Here is a 17,977-nt window from a genome sequence, read left to right as displayed (position 1 = left end):
ACAGTACATGGGGATCTCCCGAGTAAACACCTCATAGTCCCAAAGTAAATATACAGCAGATAATCGAACTGAAGGAGCATCGAATTTACAGCAAGAATCTTACAGTTAAAAATAAATTTCAAATCAAGGGAAGTAGGTAATTCAACTAAGCATGTTACACAAATTGCAAGTAAGAGTTAAGGCACGTAGACATGCGATACTAGGATAATCATGATCACTACATATGCTAAAGCAACTCAATTTAGGAATTTAAAAGAAGACAACTCAACAAGAACCGAAATTTCCACAATTAGCCTATGCACGCACTCGTCACCTCGCGTACACGATGCTCACATATCATAAATTGTTACAACAATACTAAATCCTAAGGGGATTTCCTCCACACAAGGTTAGACAAGTCACTTACCTCAAATCTCGCTCAATCAATCGATAAGGATGCCTTTCCCTCGATTTTTCGACCCCGAATAGCCCAAATCTAGCCAAAATCAATTACATATCATGAATAAAACTACAAGAAACTAATTTAAATCATAAATTTATGACTTTAGCAAAGAATTAAAAATCGCCCCAAAAAGTTGACCCGAGCCCACGTCTCGGAATCGGGTAAAAGTCATAAATTACGAACATCCATTCGATATCGAGTTCACACATACCAAAATTACCAAAATCTGACACCAAGTCGCCACTCAAATCCTCAAATCAAACTCTCCAAATCCCTAGCCTCAACTCCCAAATTCGACCTTAAATACACACTAACTAGGTGGAAAAATCAATGGAGAAACAAGATTATTGATCAAAAATAAGTACAAGGGACTTACCTTAAGAATCTCTCGAAAATGCTCTAAAAATTGCCAAGACCCGAGCTCAAAATGTCCAAAATGATAAAAATCATAAACCCTTGATTTAATATAGTCTGCCCAAGCTTTTTGCTTTTGCGGTCCAAAATCCGCTTCTGCGGTGAAGTCTCCACATCTGCGGAGTTCACTTAAACTCCCAGATTTCGTATCTGTGGAAGTGCTTCTGTGGTTTTACGTCTGCTTCTGCGGACACCTTGGCCACCCCAGCACCCTCTCTCACTCCGTTTCTGCGATCATCCTTCCGAAGAAGTGGCTCCGCTTCTATGGTCTTCATGCCGCATATGTGACCACTGGCCATCCTCCTCGCCCCTGTATCTGCGACTCAAAGCTCGCTCATGCGAGACCGCACTTGCGGCTAACCCCATCGCAGGTGTGAAGACACCAGAACCAGCCCAGCACCAGAAATCCTCTAAGTCTAAAAATGATCTGTTAACCATCTGGAATCTACCTGAGGCCCACGGGACCTCAACCAAACTTACCAACAAGTCATAAAACATCATACAAACTTAGTCGAGACTTTAGATCAAATCCAACAATGCTAAGCATATGAATTGCACGTCGATTCAAGCCTAATGAACTTTAAAACTTCAAACTTTTACATCCGACGTCGAATCCTATCAAATCAAGTCTGATTGACCTAAATTTTGCACACAAGTCATAATTGACATTACAGACCTATTACAACTTCCGGAATCAGAATCCGACCCCGATATCAAAAAGTCCACTTCGGTCAAATTTTCCAAAAATCATCAAATCTCTAGCTTTCGCCAATTGACGCTAAAATGACCTATGGACCTCCAATTCAACATCCAAACACACTCCTAAGACTAAAATCACCCTACGAAGATTGGAACCGTCGAAACTCCATTCCATATTTGTCTTCACACAATTCAAACGACAGTCGATTCTTACGACTTAAACTTCCCTTTTAGGGACTCTATGTCCCATTTCACTCCAAAACCAAAAACAAATCCTCCCAGCAAGTCACAAAACCCAAAAATGAAATATAGGGAGCAATAGTTAGGGGTTCAGGGCTAATACTCTCAAAACGACCGGTCGGATCGTTACATCCTCCCCCTCTTAAAACAAACATTCATCCTTGAACGAGTATAGAGACATAAATGAAATGGTAAAAATATGAGGATAATGGCTGCACATATTATGCTCGGTCTCCTAAGTCGCCTTCTTGACCATATGAGCCCTCCACTGAACCTTCACAAAAGCGATGTTCTTATACCTCAACTTTCGAACCTGTCTATCCTAAATGGCCTCTGACTCCTCAACATAGTATAGATCCTTGTCCAACTGGATAGAGCTGAAGTCTAACACATGAGACGGATCGCCGTGATACTTTCGAAGCATGGAAACATGAAATACTGGATGAACTGCAGAGAGACTAGGTGGTAGTTCAAGTCTGTAAGCCACATCTCCAACTCTCTCAAGAATCTCAAAAGGCCTGATATACCTCGGGCTCAATTTGCCCTTCTTTTTGAACCTCATAACACCCTTCATGGGTAAAACTCGGAGTAAGACCCGCTCCCTAACCATGAATGCAACGTTGTGAACTTTATGATCCTCAAAACTCTTCTGTCGCCTCACCCGGCTCGAACCAACCCACTGGAGATCGGCATCGTCTACCATACAAAACCTCATATGGTGCCATCTGAATGCTCGCCTCATAACTGTTTTTGTAGGCAAACTCCGCAAGAGGCAAGAACTAATCCCAAGCACCCCCAAAATCAATCGCACACGCACGAAGCATATCCTCCAAAATTTGAATAGTGTGCTTGGACTGTCCATCCGTCTGAGGGTGAAATGTTGTACTCAACTCCACACGAGTACCCAACTCACTCTGTACGGCTCTCCAGAATTGTGATGTAAACTGTGTACCCCAATCAGAGATGATAGATACCGATACTGTAATGACCCGATCGGTAGTTTTGAGCTCTAGTGCGTAGTCCGGTGGTTGAGGCCATGAGAAGCTTCATTTCAGGTAGTATGACTTGTATGTGTGGTTGGAATTGAATGTCGGGGAGATTGGAGTCGATATTGGAAAGAAAATCCTCATTTCGAAAGCCTTAAGTTGGAAGAATTGACTAAGATTAGATTTTTGAGTAAACGACCTCAGAATCGGGATTTGAAGGTTCAAACAGGTTCGTATGATGATTTAGGACTTGGGCATATGTACGGATCTGGTTTTGGGTGAACCGAGAGTGTTTCAGCGCCTATTGTGGAAGATAACATTTTTAGAAAGATTTCATAAATTTGGGTTAAAGTGCATTTTAATGTTATCGATGTCTGTTTGGGATTACGAGTCTGGGAATAGCTTCGTATGTTGATTTTGGTATTAGGAGCACGTCCGTAGGTCATTTGGCGAAAGTTAGAAATTTGAAGGTTTTTGAGAAGTTTGACCAGAAGTGGACTTTTTGATATCGGGGTCGGATTCCAATTCCGCAAGTTGGAGTAGGTCTGTAATGTTAAATATGACTTGTGTGCAAAATTTGAGATCAATCGGACGTGATTTGATAGGTTTCGGCATCGAATGTTGAAGTTTGAACTTTTAAAGTTATTAAGCTTGAATTGGAGTGTGATTCATGGTTTTAGTGTCGTTTGATGCGATTTGAAGGCTCGACTAAGTTCGTAATATGTTTTGGGACATGTTGGTATATTTGGTTTAAGTTTCGGGGGCCTCTGGTGGGTCCCGTATGGTTAACGGAGCAAGTTTTGGACTAAGGGTGCTGAAGGGCCTGAGTTCTGGTGTAATCGCACTTGCACAAAAAGGGCCGCAGGTGCGACGCCGAAAAAGCGAAAAAACAGGCGCAGAAGCGGAGGATGGACAAAGTCCTAGGGCCGCAGAAGCGGGCACCAATATGCAGGTGCACGAGCACAGAAGTGCACAAGGACCGCAGAAGCGGAAGCGCAGATGCGCTACATGAGGCGCAGGTGCGAGAACTGTTGGTCAAGCTGGAGCCTCACCTGCGATGGAAATTCCGCAGGTACAGAGCCACAGAAGCGGCTACTGAATAGCAGGTGCAAAATTCGTGGTTGGGCAGTGTCTTCTTTAAAAATGAGGGTATGGCTCAATCTTATTTCATTTTCGTTCATGGGAGCCGATTTTGGAGCAATTTGGGATGCCATCTTCATCAACTATTATGGGGTAAGTGTTTTCTTCACTTTGTGAGTTAAATACATGATTTATATACGGATTTAAGCGTGGAAATTTATAGAAAATGGGGTTTTGGTAGAAAACCTAAAAAATTGGTATTTTTGGATTTGGACCACGAATTTGGACATGGAATTGAGAATAAATTATATATTTGAGTTCGTAATGTTGTGTATAATGTGTATCTTCGAAAAATTTCGGAATCCGGACATGTGGGCCCGAGGGTGATTTTATCGACTTTCCGAGCATAGTTGGGAATTTGTTGTAAATTGAATTGTTATGAGTATTAGAGTATATTTTCATTACTTTGCACATTGTTTGGCTTGTTTTGAAGCATTTGGCATCGGTTTGAGGCGTAAGAGTGGCGTTGGAGTCGGTTACGGAACTTCGGAGCAAGGTAAGTCTTCTTTCTAACCTTGTAAGAGGGAATTAACCTCATAGGTGAATTAATTTAATATGTGCTTCTATTTGTGGGGGCTACGTACGTACGAGGTGACGAGAGTCTGTGCGTAGCTACTATTATGCTTATGTCTGGGTAGTCTAGGACCCAAATCACGTTATATTTGCGATGCTTGCATCCTACTTCTTAATTTAATCGTTTACAATATATTGGAACTTGATAAAGGAATTTCAAAAGGTTAGACTTCACCTACTTGGGTTTTGGACGAGACACTTGACCGTTAATGAAAATTGATATTTCTTTGAACATCAAACCTAAATAAATCCTTGATTTGGTTGTCTGAATGTGTTATCTTTTATGGAAGGGGTCGAACGCCTCGGAAGATTAAATAGATACATCTATGGTTCACGCCATTTGACCCTCCGACAATGCACAGTTTAATATTATGTTGGATCGGTCCGTACGACCTCGGTATGATTTGTGCATGACTTAATTGATTGTTTTAGTATTAATGATAATTGATATGGCCTCATTGGCCGGAGATATAAATTTCTAAAAGATGAAAATAAATTTGGAAATCCCTTATTAACAAAAGAATTATTTACCTGCTTTATGTTTATTGAGTTTACCGTTGCCTTATAAAATCCATAGTTTATTATATTATTGGTATATTATTATTGGACCACTAGTAAGTCTCGGAGTCGGCCTCTCGTCACTACTTCTCTGAGGTTAGAGTGGATACTTACTGGGTACACGTTGATTTACGTACTCATACTACACTTGTTGCACATTTTTGTGCAGGTGCATATATGTCTAGCAGCCTTGCGGGCGCATAGGTGTGGTAAATGCGGAGACTTAGGTGAGCTGCATTTCCATCTACGATCCGCAACCAGCAGAGTCTCCTTCAGAGTTACTTATGTATTTTTCTGTCTAATTTGTATTCTGGACAGGTATTGTATTTTATTTTATCTTCCTAGTTGATGCTCATGCACTTATGACACGGGGTTCTGGGATGATTATGGGATATTTAGTTTTGAAATTGGAAAACGTTAATGTTATTCCTTAAAATAAAATAAAATCATTTGTTACTAGTTAAATTGAAGAAAATTTATGTTTTCAGAAATACTAAAATGAGAATTTAATTAACTATTTAGTGTTGGCTTGCCTGACAGTGGTGTCCGACACCATCACGACCTTTAATGGATTTTGGGTCATGACAGGTACGCCATGAAGCCTGAAAATCTCGTGAATGTAAACCTGAGCCAGCTGCTCCAAAGAGTAAGTAGTAACCACATGGGTGAAATGAGTTGACTTGGTCAATCTATCCACAATCACCCAAACTGCATCGAACTTTCTCTGAGTCCGTGGGAGCCCAACAACGAAATCCATAGTAATCTGCTCCCATAATACACTATAATCTCCAATAGTGACTTCTTTGGCATCACTGTGCTGAACTGTGTCCTTAAGGACAAGCAGATAGGGGTCATCTTACTAACGTTCCCTGATGCGATCATAAAGAGAAGACTGAGAAATCACATAAGCCAAAAATCTTATCGGCTCAGAAATATCCAATCTGACAAACTGGTTGGCTAAGGCCTGAACATCCACAGCTAAAAGCCTTTCTGCTACTGGTAGATATGCTAAACTGCCTAAACTCTCAGCCTTGCGACTCAAGGCATTGGCCACCACATTGGCCTTCCCGGGATGATAGAGAATGGTGATGTCATAATCCTTAAGCAACTCTAACCATCTTTGTTGCCGTAAGTTAAGGTCCTTCTGTTTAAACAGATGTTGTGGACTCCGGTGATCGGTGAAAACCTCACAAGGGACACCGTACAAATAGTGCTACCAGATCTTCAAGGCATGAACAATAGCTGCTAACTCAGGGTCGTGGACCGAATCATTCTTCTCATGCACCTTCAGTTGTCTAGACAGGTAGGAAATCACCTTACCGCCCTGAAGCAATACCCTGCCAAGACCAATGTGTGACGCATCACAATACACCATTAAGAACTCTATCCAATAGGCAACACTAACACTGGGGTTGTAGTCAAGGCAGACTTGAGCTTTTGAAAGCCCTCGTCACAATCCTCGGTCCACCTGAACGGAGCACCCTTCTGAGTCAATCTGGTCATAGGTGCTGCAATAGACGAAAAGCCCTCTACAAATCGATGGTAATACCCCGCCAAGCCAAGAAAACTCCGGATCTCCGTAGCTGAGGATAGTCTGGGCCAACTCTACACTGTTTCAATCTTCTTCGAGTCTACTTTGATCCCCTCACTCGATACTACATGACCCAAAAATGCCACCGAATCTATCGAGAATTCACACTTCGAAAATTTTGCATATAGATTCTTCTCTCTCAAGGTCTGAAGCATAGTCCTCAGGTGTTGCTTATGATCCTCCCGACTCCGGGAGTACACCAGAATATGGTCAATAAACACAATGATGAAAGAGTCAAGATGGGGCTGAAATACATTGTTCATCAAGTGCATGAATGTTGTTGGGGCGTTGGTCGGCCCAAAAGACATCACAAGGAAATCGTAATGACCATACCGAGTCCTAAAAGCAGTCTTCGGGATGTCTGGCTCCTGAATCTTCAACTAATGATAGACTGAACGCAAGTCAATCTTAGAGAAAACTGTAGCACCCTGAAGCTGATCAAATAGGTCATCAATACGTGGCAATGGATACTTGTTCTTCACTGTAACCTTGTTCAACTGGCGATAATCGATACACATTCGCATAGAACCATCATTATTCTTCACAAATAAGACAGGAGCACCCCAAGGTGACATACTGGGCCGAATGAATTCCTTATCGAGCAACTCTTGCAATTGTTCCTTTAATTCTTTCAACTCTGCTGGGGCCATCCGATAAGGTGGAATAGAAATGGGTTGAGTGCCCGGTGACAAATCAATACCAAAGTCGATATCCTTGTCGAGCGTCATGCCCGAAAGATCCGCTGGGAATACGTCTGAATAGTCCCACTACCGGAACAGACTTGACCGTATATGTATCAACACTAACATCCCTCACATAGGCCAAATACGCATCACATCCCTTCTCAACCATTCGCTGAGCTTTAAGAAATGAAACAGCCCTACTAGGAACATGATCTAAGGTACCTCTCCATTCTAGCCGTGGTAGACCTAGCATAACCAACGTCACCATCTTGAATGACAATCAAGGATAGCGTGATAGGGAGACAACCAGTCCATGCCCAAAATAACATTGAAATCCACCATACTAAGCAATAATAAATTGGCTATGGTCTCGAAACCACTGAGAACAATCAAACACAACTGATACACACAGTCAGCAACAATGGAATCACCCACGGATGTAGATACATAAACATGTGAACTCAAAGAATCATGGGATACACCCAAACACGAAGCAAAATAATATGACGTATAGGAATAAGTGAAGCCTGGATCAAATAAGACTGATGCATCTCTATGACAGACCAGAACAGTACCTGTGATAATAGAATCTGATGCAACTGCCTCCGTCCTAGAAGGAAGGGCATAATATCTGGCCTGGCCTCCTCCTCTAGGGCAACCTCTACTTGTTCGACCTCTACCTCTAGCTGGTTGTGCAGGTGGGGTGGTAGCTGGTGCTCTAACCATAGCCTGAGGACCTAGTGGAGCACGCAGTGCCTGAGAAATCTATGGAGGCATACCCCTTCTAAATCTAGGGCAATCCCTCACCACATGACATGTGTCACCACACTCAAAACCAGCCCTCGGAGGATGTGGCTGATGTGACTGTCTCGGTCCTGATCGACTGGACTGACCACTGAAAGCCCCCCGTACAAGAGGCATACTAGATATTGGCGGTGTATAATAAGGATCCTGGGGCCTAGTAGTGGCCAGAGCACCGCTGGCAGCTGGAAGTGTTGAATGAACATGGCGACCCATATAACATTTACCCTGACGAGCTGTAGCTTGGGAACGAGTACCACTATAAGTTCTAGACTCTCGAGACCTATTGGCCTCTCTATCCCGAGTCAGCAGACCCTCCAACCTCCTAGCAATCCCTACTACCTGCTGGTACGCAATATCCATCTCCAACTCTCTGGCCATGCTCAATCTGATACTGGGGTGGAGCCCCTCAATAAATCGACGAACCCGCTCGCGAACAATAGCAATCAAGGCAGTGCATGCCTAGCATAATCGCTCAATCGGACCGCATACTCTGGCATGGTCATAACACCCTGGCGTAACTGCTCAAACTCTACGCGCCAATCATCTCTGAGACTCTGGGGAACATACTATCTCAAGAACATAGTCCAAGTGAGTGAAGCTGCCTCAGTCGGACTATCCAACTTGTATGTGCGCCACCACTGATAGGTTGCTCCTCTAAGCTGGAATATAGTGAAAGAAACCCCACTAGTCTCTGCAATACCCATAGTAAGGAGGATACGGTGGAACTCCTCAAGAAAACCCTGGGCATCCTCTGACGCCAAGCCTTTGAAAGTAGGAAGGTGGTACTTCTTGTACCTATCAAGCCTGAGCTGCTCCGCCTCAGAAGCTGCTGCCCTAACCTCGGGTTGAACTGGAGCTACCGGCTGCATCGGTATGATCTCTGGATTATGGTCTACCTGAACCCGCTGCTCTAGGGTACCAACGACGGGAGTCTATGCTCCTCCCCCGGTGTGAGATGTGGCAGGAGCAAGTGGTATCAATCGTGCATGAGCCAAGGTGTTGAACATGCCCAGGAACCGGGCTAGAGTCTTCTGGAGCGTTGGTGCAGTAATAAGCGTCTCAGGTGCCTTCCCCCCAACTGGAGCTACTAGTGGCTCCTCTATAGCAGCTCGTGCGAGTGCTCTAGCTGCACCACGTGGACGTCCTCAGCCTCTACCCTGGCCTCTCGTGGCTCTAGCAGGGGGCGCGGCTGTCTGATCATCCGATCCAGCTGTACGTGTCTTCACCATCTGTGAGAGAATAGAAAGACAAAACTTTAGAGTCCGAAGTCAAAATCTGGCACGATAAGGAATTAAAAAAAGTGAAACTTTTCCTAACAGTTCCATAGCCTCCCAAATATAAGTACATATGTCTCCGTACCGATCCATGAGACTCTACTAAACCTGCTTGTGACTCATAACACCTATGAACCTAGTGCTCTGATACCAGCTTGTCACGACCCCAATTCACCCTTTGTAGGATGTCGTGATGGCACCTAGTCTCTACGACTAGGTAAGCCTAACAATTTGCAGAATAACATAATAATAAACTGAACTCCAATCTCAACACATGATACATAGATAGAAACTGCGATTTAATAATTACAACTCCCAAAACCCAGTAGGAATAAGTCACAAACTTCTAAAAGAAAGTAGTAAGTATCTCTATACATCAAAGTCTAAAGATAATAAGGAAAACAACATAATAAGGATATGGGGGGGGGGGACCCTGAGGTCTGCGGACGCTAGCAGATATACCTTGAAGTCTCCATGTACAGTCCAGCTCACTAGTATCTGGCCTGGTAGGAAGAACCTGGATCTCCACAAAACAAAATGTGCAGAGTGTAGTATGAGTACACCACAACAGTACCCAGTAAGTGCCAAGCCTAACCTCGGTAGAGTAGTGACGAGGTCAGGTCAGGGCCCTACTGGTTTAAAAGAAAAGTAACGCAGAATATATAATAATATTTGAAATGACTGAGAATTTAAATAACTCGAAACTTCAGAAAATAATAGCGCAACAACCAGAGGTAAACAACAATGGCACTCCCGAGGTACCGCCTCGTAGTCCCAAATGTAAATATGCAAAACAGGGGGATCTCCCGAGAAATCGCCTCATAGTCCCAAAGTAAATATGTAGTACATGGGGGATCTTCCGAGAAACTGCCTCATAGTCCAAAAGTAAATATGCAGTACAGGGGGATCTTCCAAGGAAGCGCCTCGTAGTCCCAAAGTGAATATGCAGTACAGAGAGATCTCCCGAGCAAACGCCTCGTAGTCCCAAAGTAAATATGCAGCAGATAACTGAATCGAAGGAACATCGAATTTTCAGCAAGAATCTTACAGTTAAAGATAAATTTCAAATCAAGGGAAGCAGGTAATTCAACTAAGCATGTTACACAAATTGCAAGTAAGAGTTAAGGCACGTAGACATGCGATACTAGGTTAATCATGATCACTACATATACTAAGGCAACTCAGTTAAGGAATTGAAAAGAAGACAACTCAGCAAGAACCAAAATTTCCACAATTAGCCTGTGTACGCACTCGTCACCTCGCGTACACGGCGCTCACATATCACAAATTGTTACAACAGTACCAAATCCTAAGGGATTTCCCCCACACAAGGTTAGATAAGTCATTTACCTCAAATCTCGCTCAATCTAGCCAAAAGCAATTACATATCATGAATACAACTACAAAAAACTAATTTAAATCATAAATCTATGACTTTAGCAAAGAATCGAAAATCACCCCAAAAATTCGACCCGGGCTCACATCTCGGAATTAGATAAAAGTCACAAATTACGAACACCCATTCGATATCGAGTTTACCCATACCAAAATTACTTAAATCTGACACCAAGTCTGCCCAGGCTTTTCGCTTTTGCGGTCCAAAATCCGCTTCTGCGGTACCGCTTCTCCGGTGAAGTCTCCGCATCTGCGGAGTTCACTTAAACTCCCAGATTCCGCATCTGCGAAAGCGCTTCTGCGGACACCTTGGCCACCCCAGCACCCTCGCTCACTCCGTTTCTGCGATCACCCTTCCGCAGAAGCGACTCCTCTTCTGCGGTCTTCACGTCGCATCTGCTACCACTGGCTATCCTCCTCGACCCCGCATCTGCGACTCAAAGCTCGCTTGTGCGAGACCGCACATGCGGCCAACCTCACCGCAGGTGCGAAGACACCAGAACCAACCCATCACCAGAAATTTTCTCAGTCCAAAAATTATCCGTTAACCATCCGGAATCCACCCGAGACCCCTGGGACCTCAACTAAACTTACCAACAAGTCCTAAAATATCATACAGACTTAGTCGAGCCTTTAGATCACATCAAACAACGCTAAACATACATATTGCACGTCGATTCAAGCCTAATGAATTTTAAAACTTCAAATTTCTACACCCGACCCAAATCTTATCAAATCAAGTCCGATTGACCTCAAATTTCGCACACAAGTCATAATTGACATTACAAATCTATTTCAACTTTCGAAATCAAAATCTGACCCTGGTATCAAAAAGTTCACTCTAGCACAAATTTTTCAAAAATCATCAAATTTTCAACTTTCGTCAATTGACGCTAAAATGACCTACGAACCTCCAATTCAACATCCGAACACGCTCCTAAGACCAAAATTACCATATGGAGCTATTGGAAGCGTCGAAACTCTATTCTGGAGTTTTTTTCACACAATTCAAACTACGGTCGATTCCTACGACTTAAACTTCCTTTTTAGGGACTATGACTATGTGTCACATTTCACTCCGAAACCAAAAATAAATCTTCCCGGCAAGTCACAAAATCCAAAAATAAAATAGAGGGAGCAATAATTAGAGGTTCGGGGCTAATACTCTTAAAACGACCGGCCGGGTCGTTACAAAATATCATGTAAAGTCTTTAATTTTTTGAAAGGTTATGAATGTATAGTTATCTCAAAAAAAGGTTTTTTTTATTAATCTCTTATTTTATTTCCTATGGACGAGCAAAGGTTTAAGTGTGGGAGAATTTGATAAGTGCATTTTGCTAGATTTTAAATATATGATTATCCTTGTAAAAGTATAAAAATTATCAAATCTTTTCCGTATATTTAACTAAATAATGCAGGAAAGAATGCAAAAGTAGTGGTGCAAGGTCAATGAAGAAATACATCAAAGTAAAAAAGCAAGAAGAAGAAAGTGTCAAGAAAAGAAAATGAAAGATATTCTGCTCAAAATTACAACCAAAAGGCTAAAAACTGTTTTTAACCAAAACCCGTTTCCAACAAAGCAAAACGGTTACCATCAAATTGCTTCATGGATATAAAATGGACATTGTCAATCTCTGCAGAAGTAACTTGGGAGATTCGAAATCATTCCTCTTGTAAAGTTTATTTCAGTTTTTAACCGTTTTCGTAGACCACGGTGGTGGCTACACTTTCATTTCAGTTCTAAATAAATTTCAAGGTTGAAAATTACTCTAGTTCTTATTTTTAATTAAATAGTCGAAATTATTCTTATTGAATATATTTTTTTATTTTCTTATTTAATGGACATGAATATTTTTATTAGCAGTACTAGCTCCAGTGTGGAGTAATTATCTTATACTGGGAGAATAATGGATCTTGACAATTCTACATAATAGTGAACGTTTGTTTTTCAGTTGCACTTGCTTGGTTTGAAACTTTCAATTTTTATAGTTAGATGTTATTTAATTTAGTCACACCTATTCACTTTGTATCACAAACTAACCTGCTATTCATTTTGTAATTGAGAGAGGCAAAAGGGGTAGTAAGGTTAATAGTGGTGTTGATAAGTGTTGACATTTATTTAATCACATCTATCTGTTTTGTATTATAATTTATTTTATACTAATTCTGAAATCTAAAGAGGCGAATAGTTTAAAATTTAAGTTATAACAAGTACGGTAACCGAAAGGGACTTACTTTGAAAAAAAGCATGTTTCAATTCAAGTATATATTTTTGGTTCTTTAATATTACTACCTTGGTAATTAATTTGTATAACCGGTCATATATAAGTGTAATCGAGAGAGGCATTTATGTATTTTGTGAGAAATAAAAATTGAAAAATAAATATATGCTTATAATATAATAATCAAGTGAAATTAGGATCCCAACATCTTTATCATATTTGTAAAAAAAAAATACTTTTCTCTACTGTTTATTTGTTCATTATTTTCTAGTTAATTCTCAACTCAACTTTTCTGATTCTCTCAAATAGTAATTAAAATAAGAATCATTTGTAGAATAGATAAATCAATTTATGTGGGATCAACATCTTTCTATACTATAATTTGACAAAGTACGAGTTTAAAATTAATATACGCTGGACACTCGTCATTAGGATTCAATATCTGTTTTAGTTTATAATTTCCTTTTGAGAAAGAACATATAAACTATACGCTACAAAACATTCTTATACCTCTTATAACATAGTCTATTACCTTATTCCCTCCCTAAAATGTTACTCATGAAAATTATAATATACACAAAAAAAGTAATGAATACAACAATGTTTACCCTCAAATGCGGATAACAATTGAATTAATAAGTGATCTTAAGGATACGCGGATTAATTTGATACAGAGCAATAAATTAAGTAGAATTGAAAAAGCAAATGTAAATTAAATACAAACCACACGAGTAAGATAATTTCAGTCTTAGTGAAATAGTCACCATCGAACCGGGCTCACCACGGTCGGCACCAACGAAAAAGAGCAAGAGCTAGTGACAGAGAAAATAATAATATATTACTTTTGAGTGCGTGTTATAATGTAATTCATGAATTATCAAACTCTATTTAAATAGTAGGGGAATACTACTTTAGGTACAACTCTATAAAAGGTAAAAAAATCTTCCGATTTACTGATTGTCGGTTCCCTATCGATACGTGCCGAGATCCCCGCCATGATATCCGGCCGGTCACGGATATTTCGGCCTTCTGTTGGTTATGCTTGATTGTCCGACAATGTTTTTCGAAGTTGTTCGAGGCTAGGATCGATTCCGGAACCATGACCTCGACATTCTCGAGGGCAGGCGTCATGCCCTCAGATTCTGGCTCGGCGGGACTTTTTGCTCGATTTCGGTCCCTTGCCACTATGTCTCAAGCCTGGCTTATCTTGTCAGAGGCCGGGATGCACCATGAGCTCGATTTCGCCCATACAAACAATATAAAAAGTTTGTTTCAATTTGCACCAAAGCATTTAAACATTAACTTCAAATTAGAGCAAGCTAGCCGAAATGAAAATACATAAAGATAAAAAGAAACCAAGCTTTCTTCTATAAACTGACAAAAACCATGATATAGCAATTAACCAAACTAAATAAATCCTTAGAAAGCATAATAGGTTATCTGCTAATGATTTCAAAGAGAGGTGATTTTGAGATCATTGTCCTAGCTAGATAACAGTAAATTCTAGGACTAGTACTTTTATCGTGTCTAAAGTTTTTAAGATCTTTTTCTATATAATTATGTTAAAATGTTGAGTTGGCCTTTAGCCACACAATAATATGGGGGGCTTTATAAGGTTTTTAGCGTTGTGTCTTGTACTACAGTGTTTAGCTAAGTTTGTCAAAAGAAAAAAAAATGAAGGGGAAAAAAGGAGGAGACCAGAACCGGGGGGGGGGGGGGGGGATATAAAGTGGGCATAACTATCTTGACTATTAATTCAAGTGATGCCCATATAACTTCAATGATGATGTTTAATTTACAAATACAATGAACAACACTAATGAGAAATTAAAATGTACATTTAAGTGATACAACTGCTTAGACAAATGGGAGAGATTGAGAGAATTAATTTAATCTCTCTAAGAATAATAGCAATCAGTTCGTGCTATATATTGTACATTAAACGAGAAATTTAATCATCTCTTAGAAGAACGACAATTTATTTTTGCTTATTATATACTTGTTCATGCATCTCCATTAGAAGAGACCTTCTTCTCCTTCATCCTTTTAGTGCGAAGTCTCTTCTCCTCTGAAAGCACCTTTGCAAATCTGTTAAAGAAATTAATCACAAAATTAAACCCGACAGAATATTGATTAGTTAAATATTCTCAAATCTATTATTTATAAATATTTAAAGTTGCTATAATCATTAATTGTTTCAAGATTTTTGAATTGTGAATAAATAAGAGACCTGATAAGAGCTTGTTCATTTGTGCCTTCATTTTCAACAGCTTCATTTTTGCAGCTTTCAAGATTCATCCTTGAAATAGGCTTCTGCAAGATGTCTTTACCAATCTTCACTAGCTCCTCCATACACTCCTTCGTTGCTTTATCAGTCGATGATGCTTCTCCGCTTAAATTGTCATCCTGCCAAAAATAACTAATCGTATTAAAAAAATATTTGCACTATCAAATCACCTGAATCATAACTATATGCAACTAAATATAAAATAAAAAACTAACCAAAATAGCCGCTCACCTAATCTCTTAAACTAAAAATAGCCGGCGGATATACACATATATAATTCATGTGCAATACATATATAACTATATATAAATAATATATAATTTATGTATACCGGCTATAAAAAATAAGCATTGAATCTGGCTGGTTATTTGTGTAACAATCCCATATAAAATGGTGAAAAAAAGGCACTTTAATTTTTATGGAAAAATTGGAGTGATTTATATATATGTGTATACAAGGGAAAATTGAGAAAAGAACCTGGATGCGAAGGTAATTTTCAATAAGGCCAGCAGTGCTAAAAAGTAAGGACAAATGAAGGTCAGCCATATCAGCGTTGGCAAAAGTAAAAGCATCTACCAAAGGGCAGTTTCCATCTTTACACAGCCAACTAATGAGTCCCCATTTAGCTGTTTTGATTGCATTGTACTTCCTTTGTGACTTCGAGGTACCTGTTCCTACAGATAGAACTAGATACTTGCCATAATCCAGGACATTTGCTGGCAATAGTTTTGCATTGGCTCCAGTTGGCCTCATCGCTAGCAGTGCCTGTTTAACCAATATTCAGACAGAGTTTAAGTTACATGCACAGACAAGACAATGTAAATCTCCCGTCCGAAGAAATTAAAATGTATTACTAGTAACTATTATTTTCGATGACATGCCCAAAATATAATTGTATGTTTTTTGCACTTACAGGGTTATTGGTTGCAATGCCTCCGTCTATAAGGTTAAATTCTCTATCATTTCCTTGACAATCTTTTGTTTTGAAGAAGTAAGCAGGAAAATAAACCGGAGCTGACGAAGTACTGATGCAGATATCTGATAGTAAAACATCCATTCCAGGATCCAACTCTGCCTGAAATGATTTTACAAACCATATTTCATTACACAAATTAAATAGAGACAAAAAAAGATCAAGAGGAGTACCTAGTATTGAACTGTAATGAATTAAATACAACCTCATATGTAGAGAAAACTTGGGGCTGAAGTGTCTTGATGTCATAAGTGGGAATAAGCAAATGGGTTATAGTTTCTTGGAATCTTCGGTTTCCACAGAGCCCTCGGATCAGATTCCTTAGATACTTGCCGTCATATTTTGGACCACACAGCATCCTTAGTAGCGATAGTATTTCACTGTAAAATATACAATTCGTAACGTTATGATACATTTATATACTCCCTCGGTTTCAATTTAAATGACACACATTTCTTATTAGTCTGTTCCAAAAAGAATGATACATTTTTATAATTGAAAATAATTCAACTTTAAACTTTTCATTTTACCCTTATTGAGAAGCTTTTATAACAACACAAATGTCACGACCCTACAAAACTTTTAAGACCACAAGTTTCAAAAGTCTTCCTCCTTTCTCTTAAACTCCGTGTGCCGAGTCAAACTAACTCATCTAAATTGAAAGAGAAGAAGTAGTACATAATTAAAAGTTGAAGAGAACACAACCGTCTAATGAGGTAAAAAATTATACTTGCGCTGGGGGAAGATGTTGGGGCTGTGTTCAAGATAAAATGGAACTATATCCTTTGCAGCATAAAGAGGACGGCCATGTTGGTCTGGTGCTGTTAACATGGTCGCCATTAGGCCTCCAGTACTAGTCCCTGCAATCGTATCAAAGTAATCTGCAAGTCGAGCTTCTGGTCCGTCCAACTCCTGCAACATGTAAATTAGCTACTATATTTAGTGGAATTTAACCAATGATATATATACCGACATAGTAAAGAATTTAGTTTGCTATAAAAAAAAACTTTGGAGAAAACCATATGCAACATCAAACTAGCTAGGAACATAAGCAAACGATCACTGCAAATCAAGTTAATTGTCATACTTGTAACTTTAATTCAAGAAAACTTAATATGGTTCCTGGAATGATTCCCCTAACTCCTCCTCCATCAATGCTCAACACTGTAATTCTTTCTCCATAACACGCCGTGCTCGGGTGGTTTTTGTTCTTGCGGCTGAGTCCCTCCATAGCCTATGTGCTTAACTATTTAGGTGAAGGAATGTCTTAAAGTCTTTTGAGTAATTATCTGAAATCTTCCTGAAATACATATACCATAATGCTAGAATTCAATTCATTGGTTGTGCATATATATAGATAATATCAATAACGTACTGGTACATTAACTATTGTTAGGACCAAATGCACGTAAATGATAAGATAAATAAGCTAAGAATATATAGGGGAAGAACCAGATCAGATTATGGTATAATGGAAAAAAGTGAAATTAAACACATGCGGAAGAAAAACTTACCCTCACGGTAAAAGATTTCTAATTTCAACCAAGTAATTAAGAAGCTGTGTACGGATTATACTTTTTAGGTTATATTTTAGAAAGTATTCATGATTACTCACCTTATGTTTAGAAATGCTATAGTATTATTAATTTGAATATTGTCTAAATACTTCTAATGGTAGCCAGGAGTAATAGCTTTC

At 39.7% G+C, this 17,977-nt stretch overlaps 1 protein-coding gene across 1 annotated transcript; it reads right to left on the bottom strand.

The window, feature by feature from the left end:
• Nucleotides 1-14,765: 14,765 nt before the first annotated feature.
• On the bottom strand, nt 14,766-17,655 carry LOC104106402 (patatin-like protein 2). The gene is made up of 7 exons (XM_009614945.4): nt 17,369-17,655; nt 17,012-17,193; nt 16,487-16,661; nt 16,222-16,383; nt 15,786-16,073; nt 15,252-15,427; nt 14,766-15,109 (listed from the first exon to the last, which is right to left on the bottom strand). Exons 1-7 carry the CDS (start codon nt 17,510-17,512, stop codon nt 15,025-15,027), a joined length of 1,212 nt encoding a protein of 403 aa, XP_009613240.1. The 5' UTR covers nt 17,513-17,655; the 3' UTR covers nt 14,766-15,024.
• Between the last annotated feature and the right edge of the window lie 322 nt (nt 17,656-17,977).

This window comes from Nicotiana tomentosiformis, chromosome 2 (genome assembly GCF_000390325.3).
Source record: "Nicotiana tomentosiformis chromosome 2, ASM39032v3, whole genome shotgun sequence".
Classification (NCBI taxonomy): domain Eukaryota; kingdom Viridiplantae; phylum Streptophyta; class Magnoliopsida; order Solanales; family Solanaceae; genus Nicotiana; species Nicotiana tomentosiformis.
Note: the sequence above shows the minus strand (reverse complement) of the source record. Positions and strands in the feature narration are given on the sequence as shown.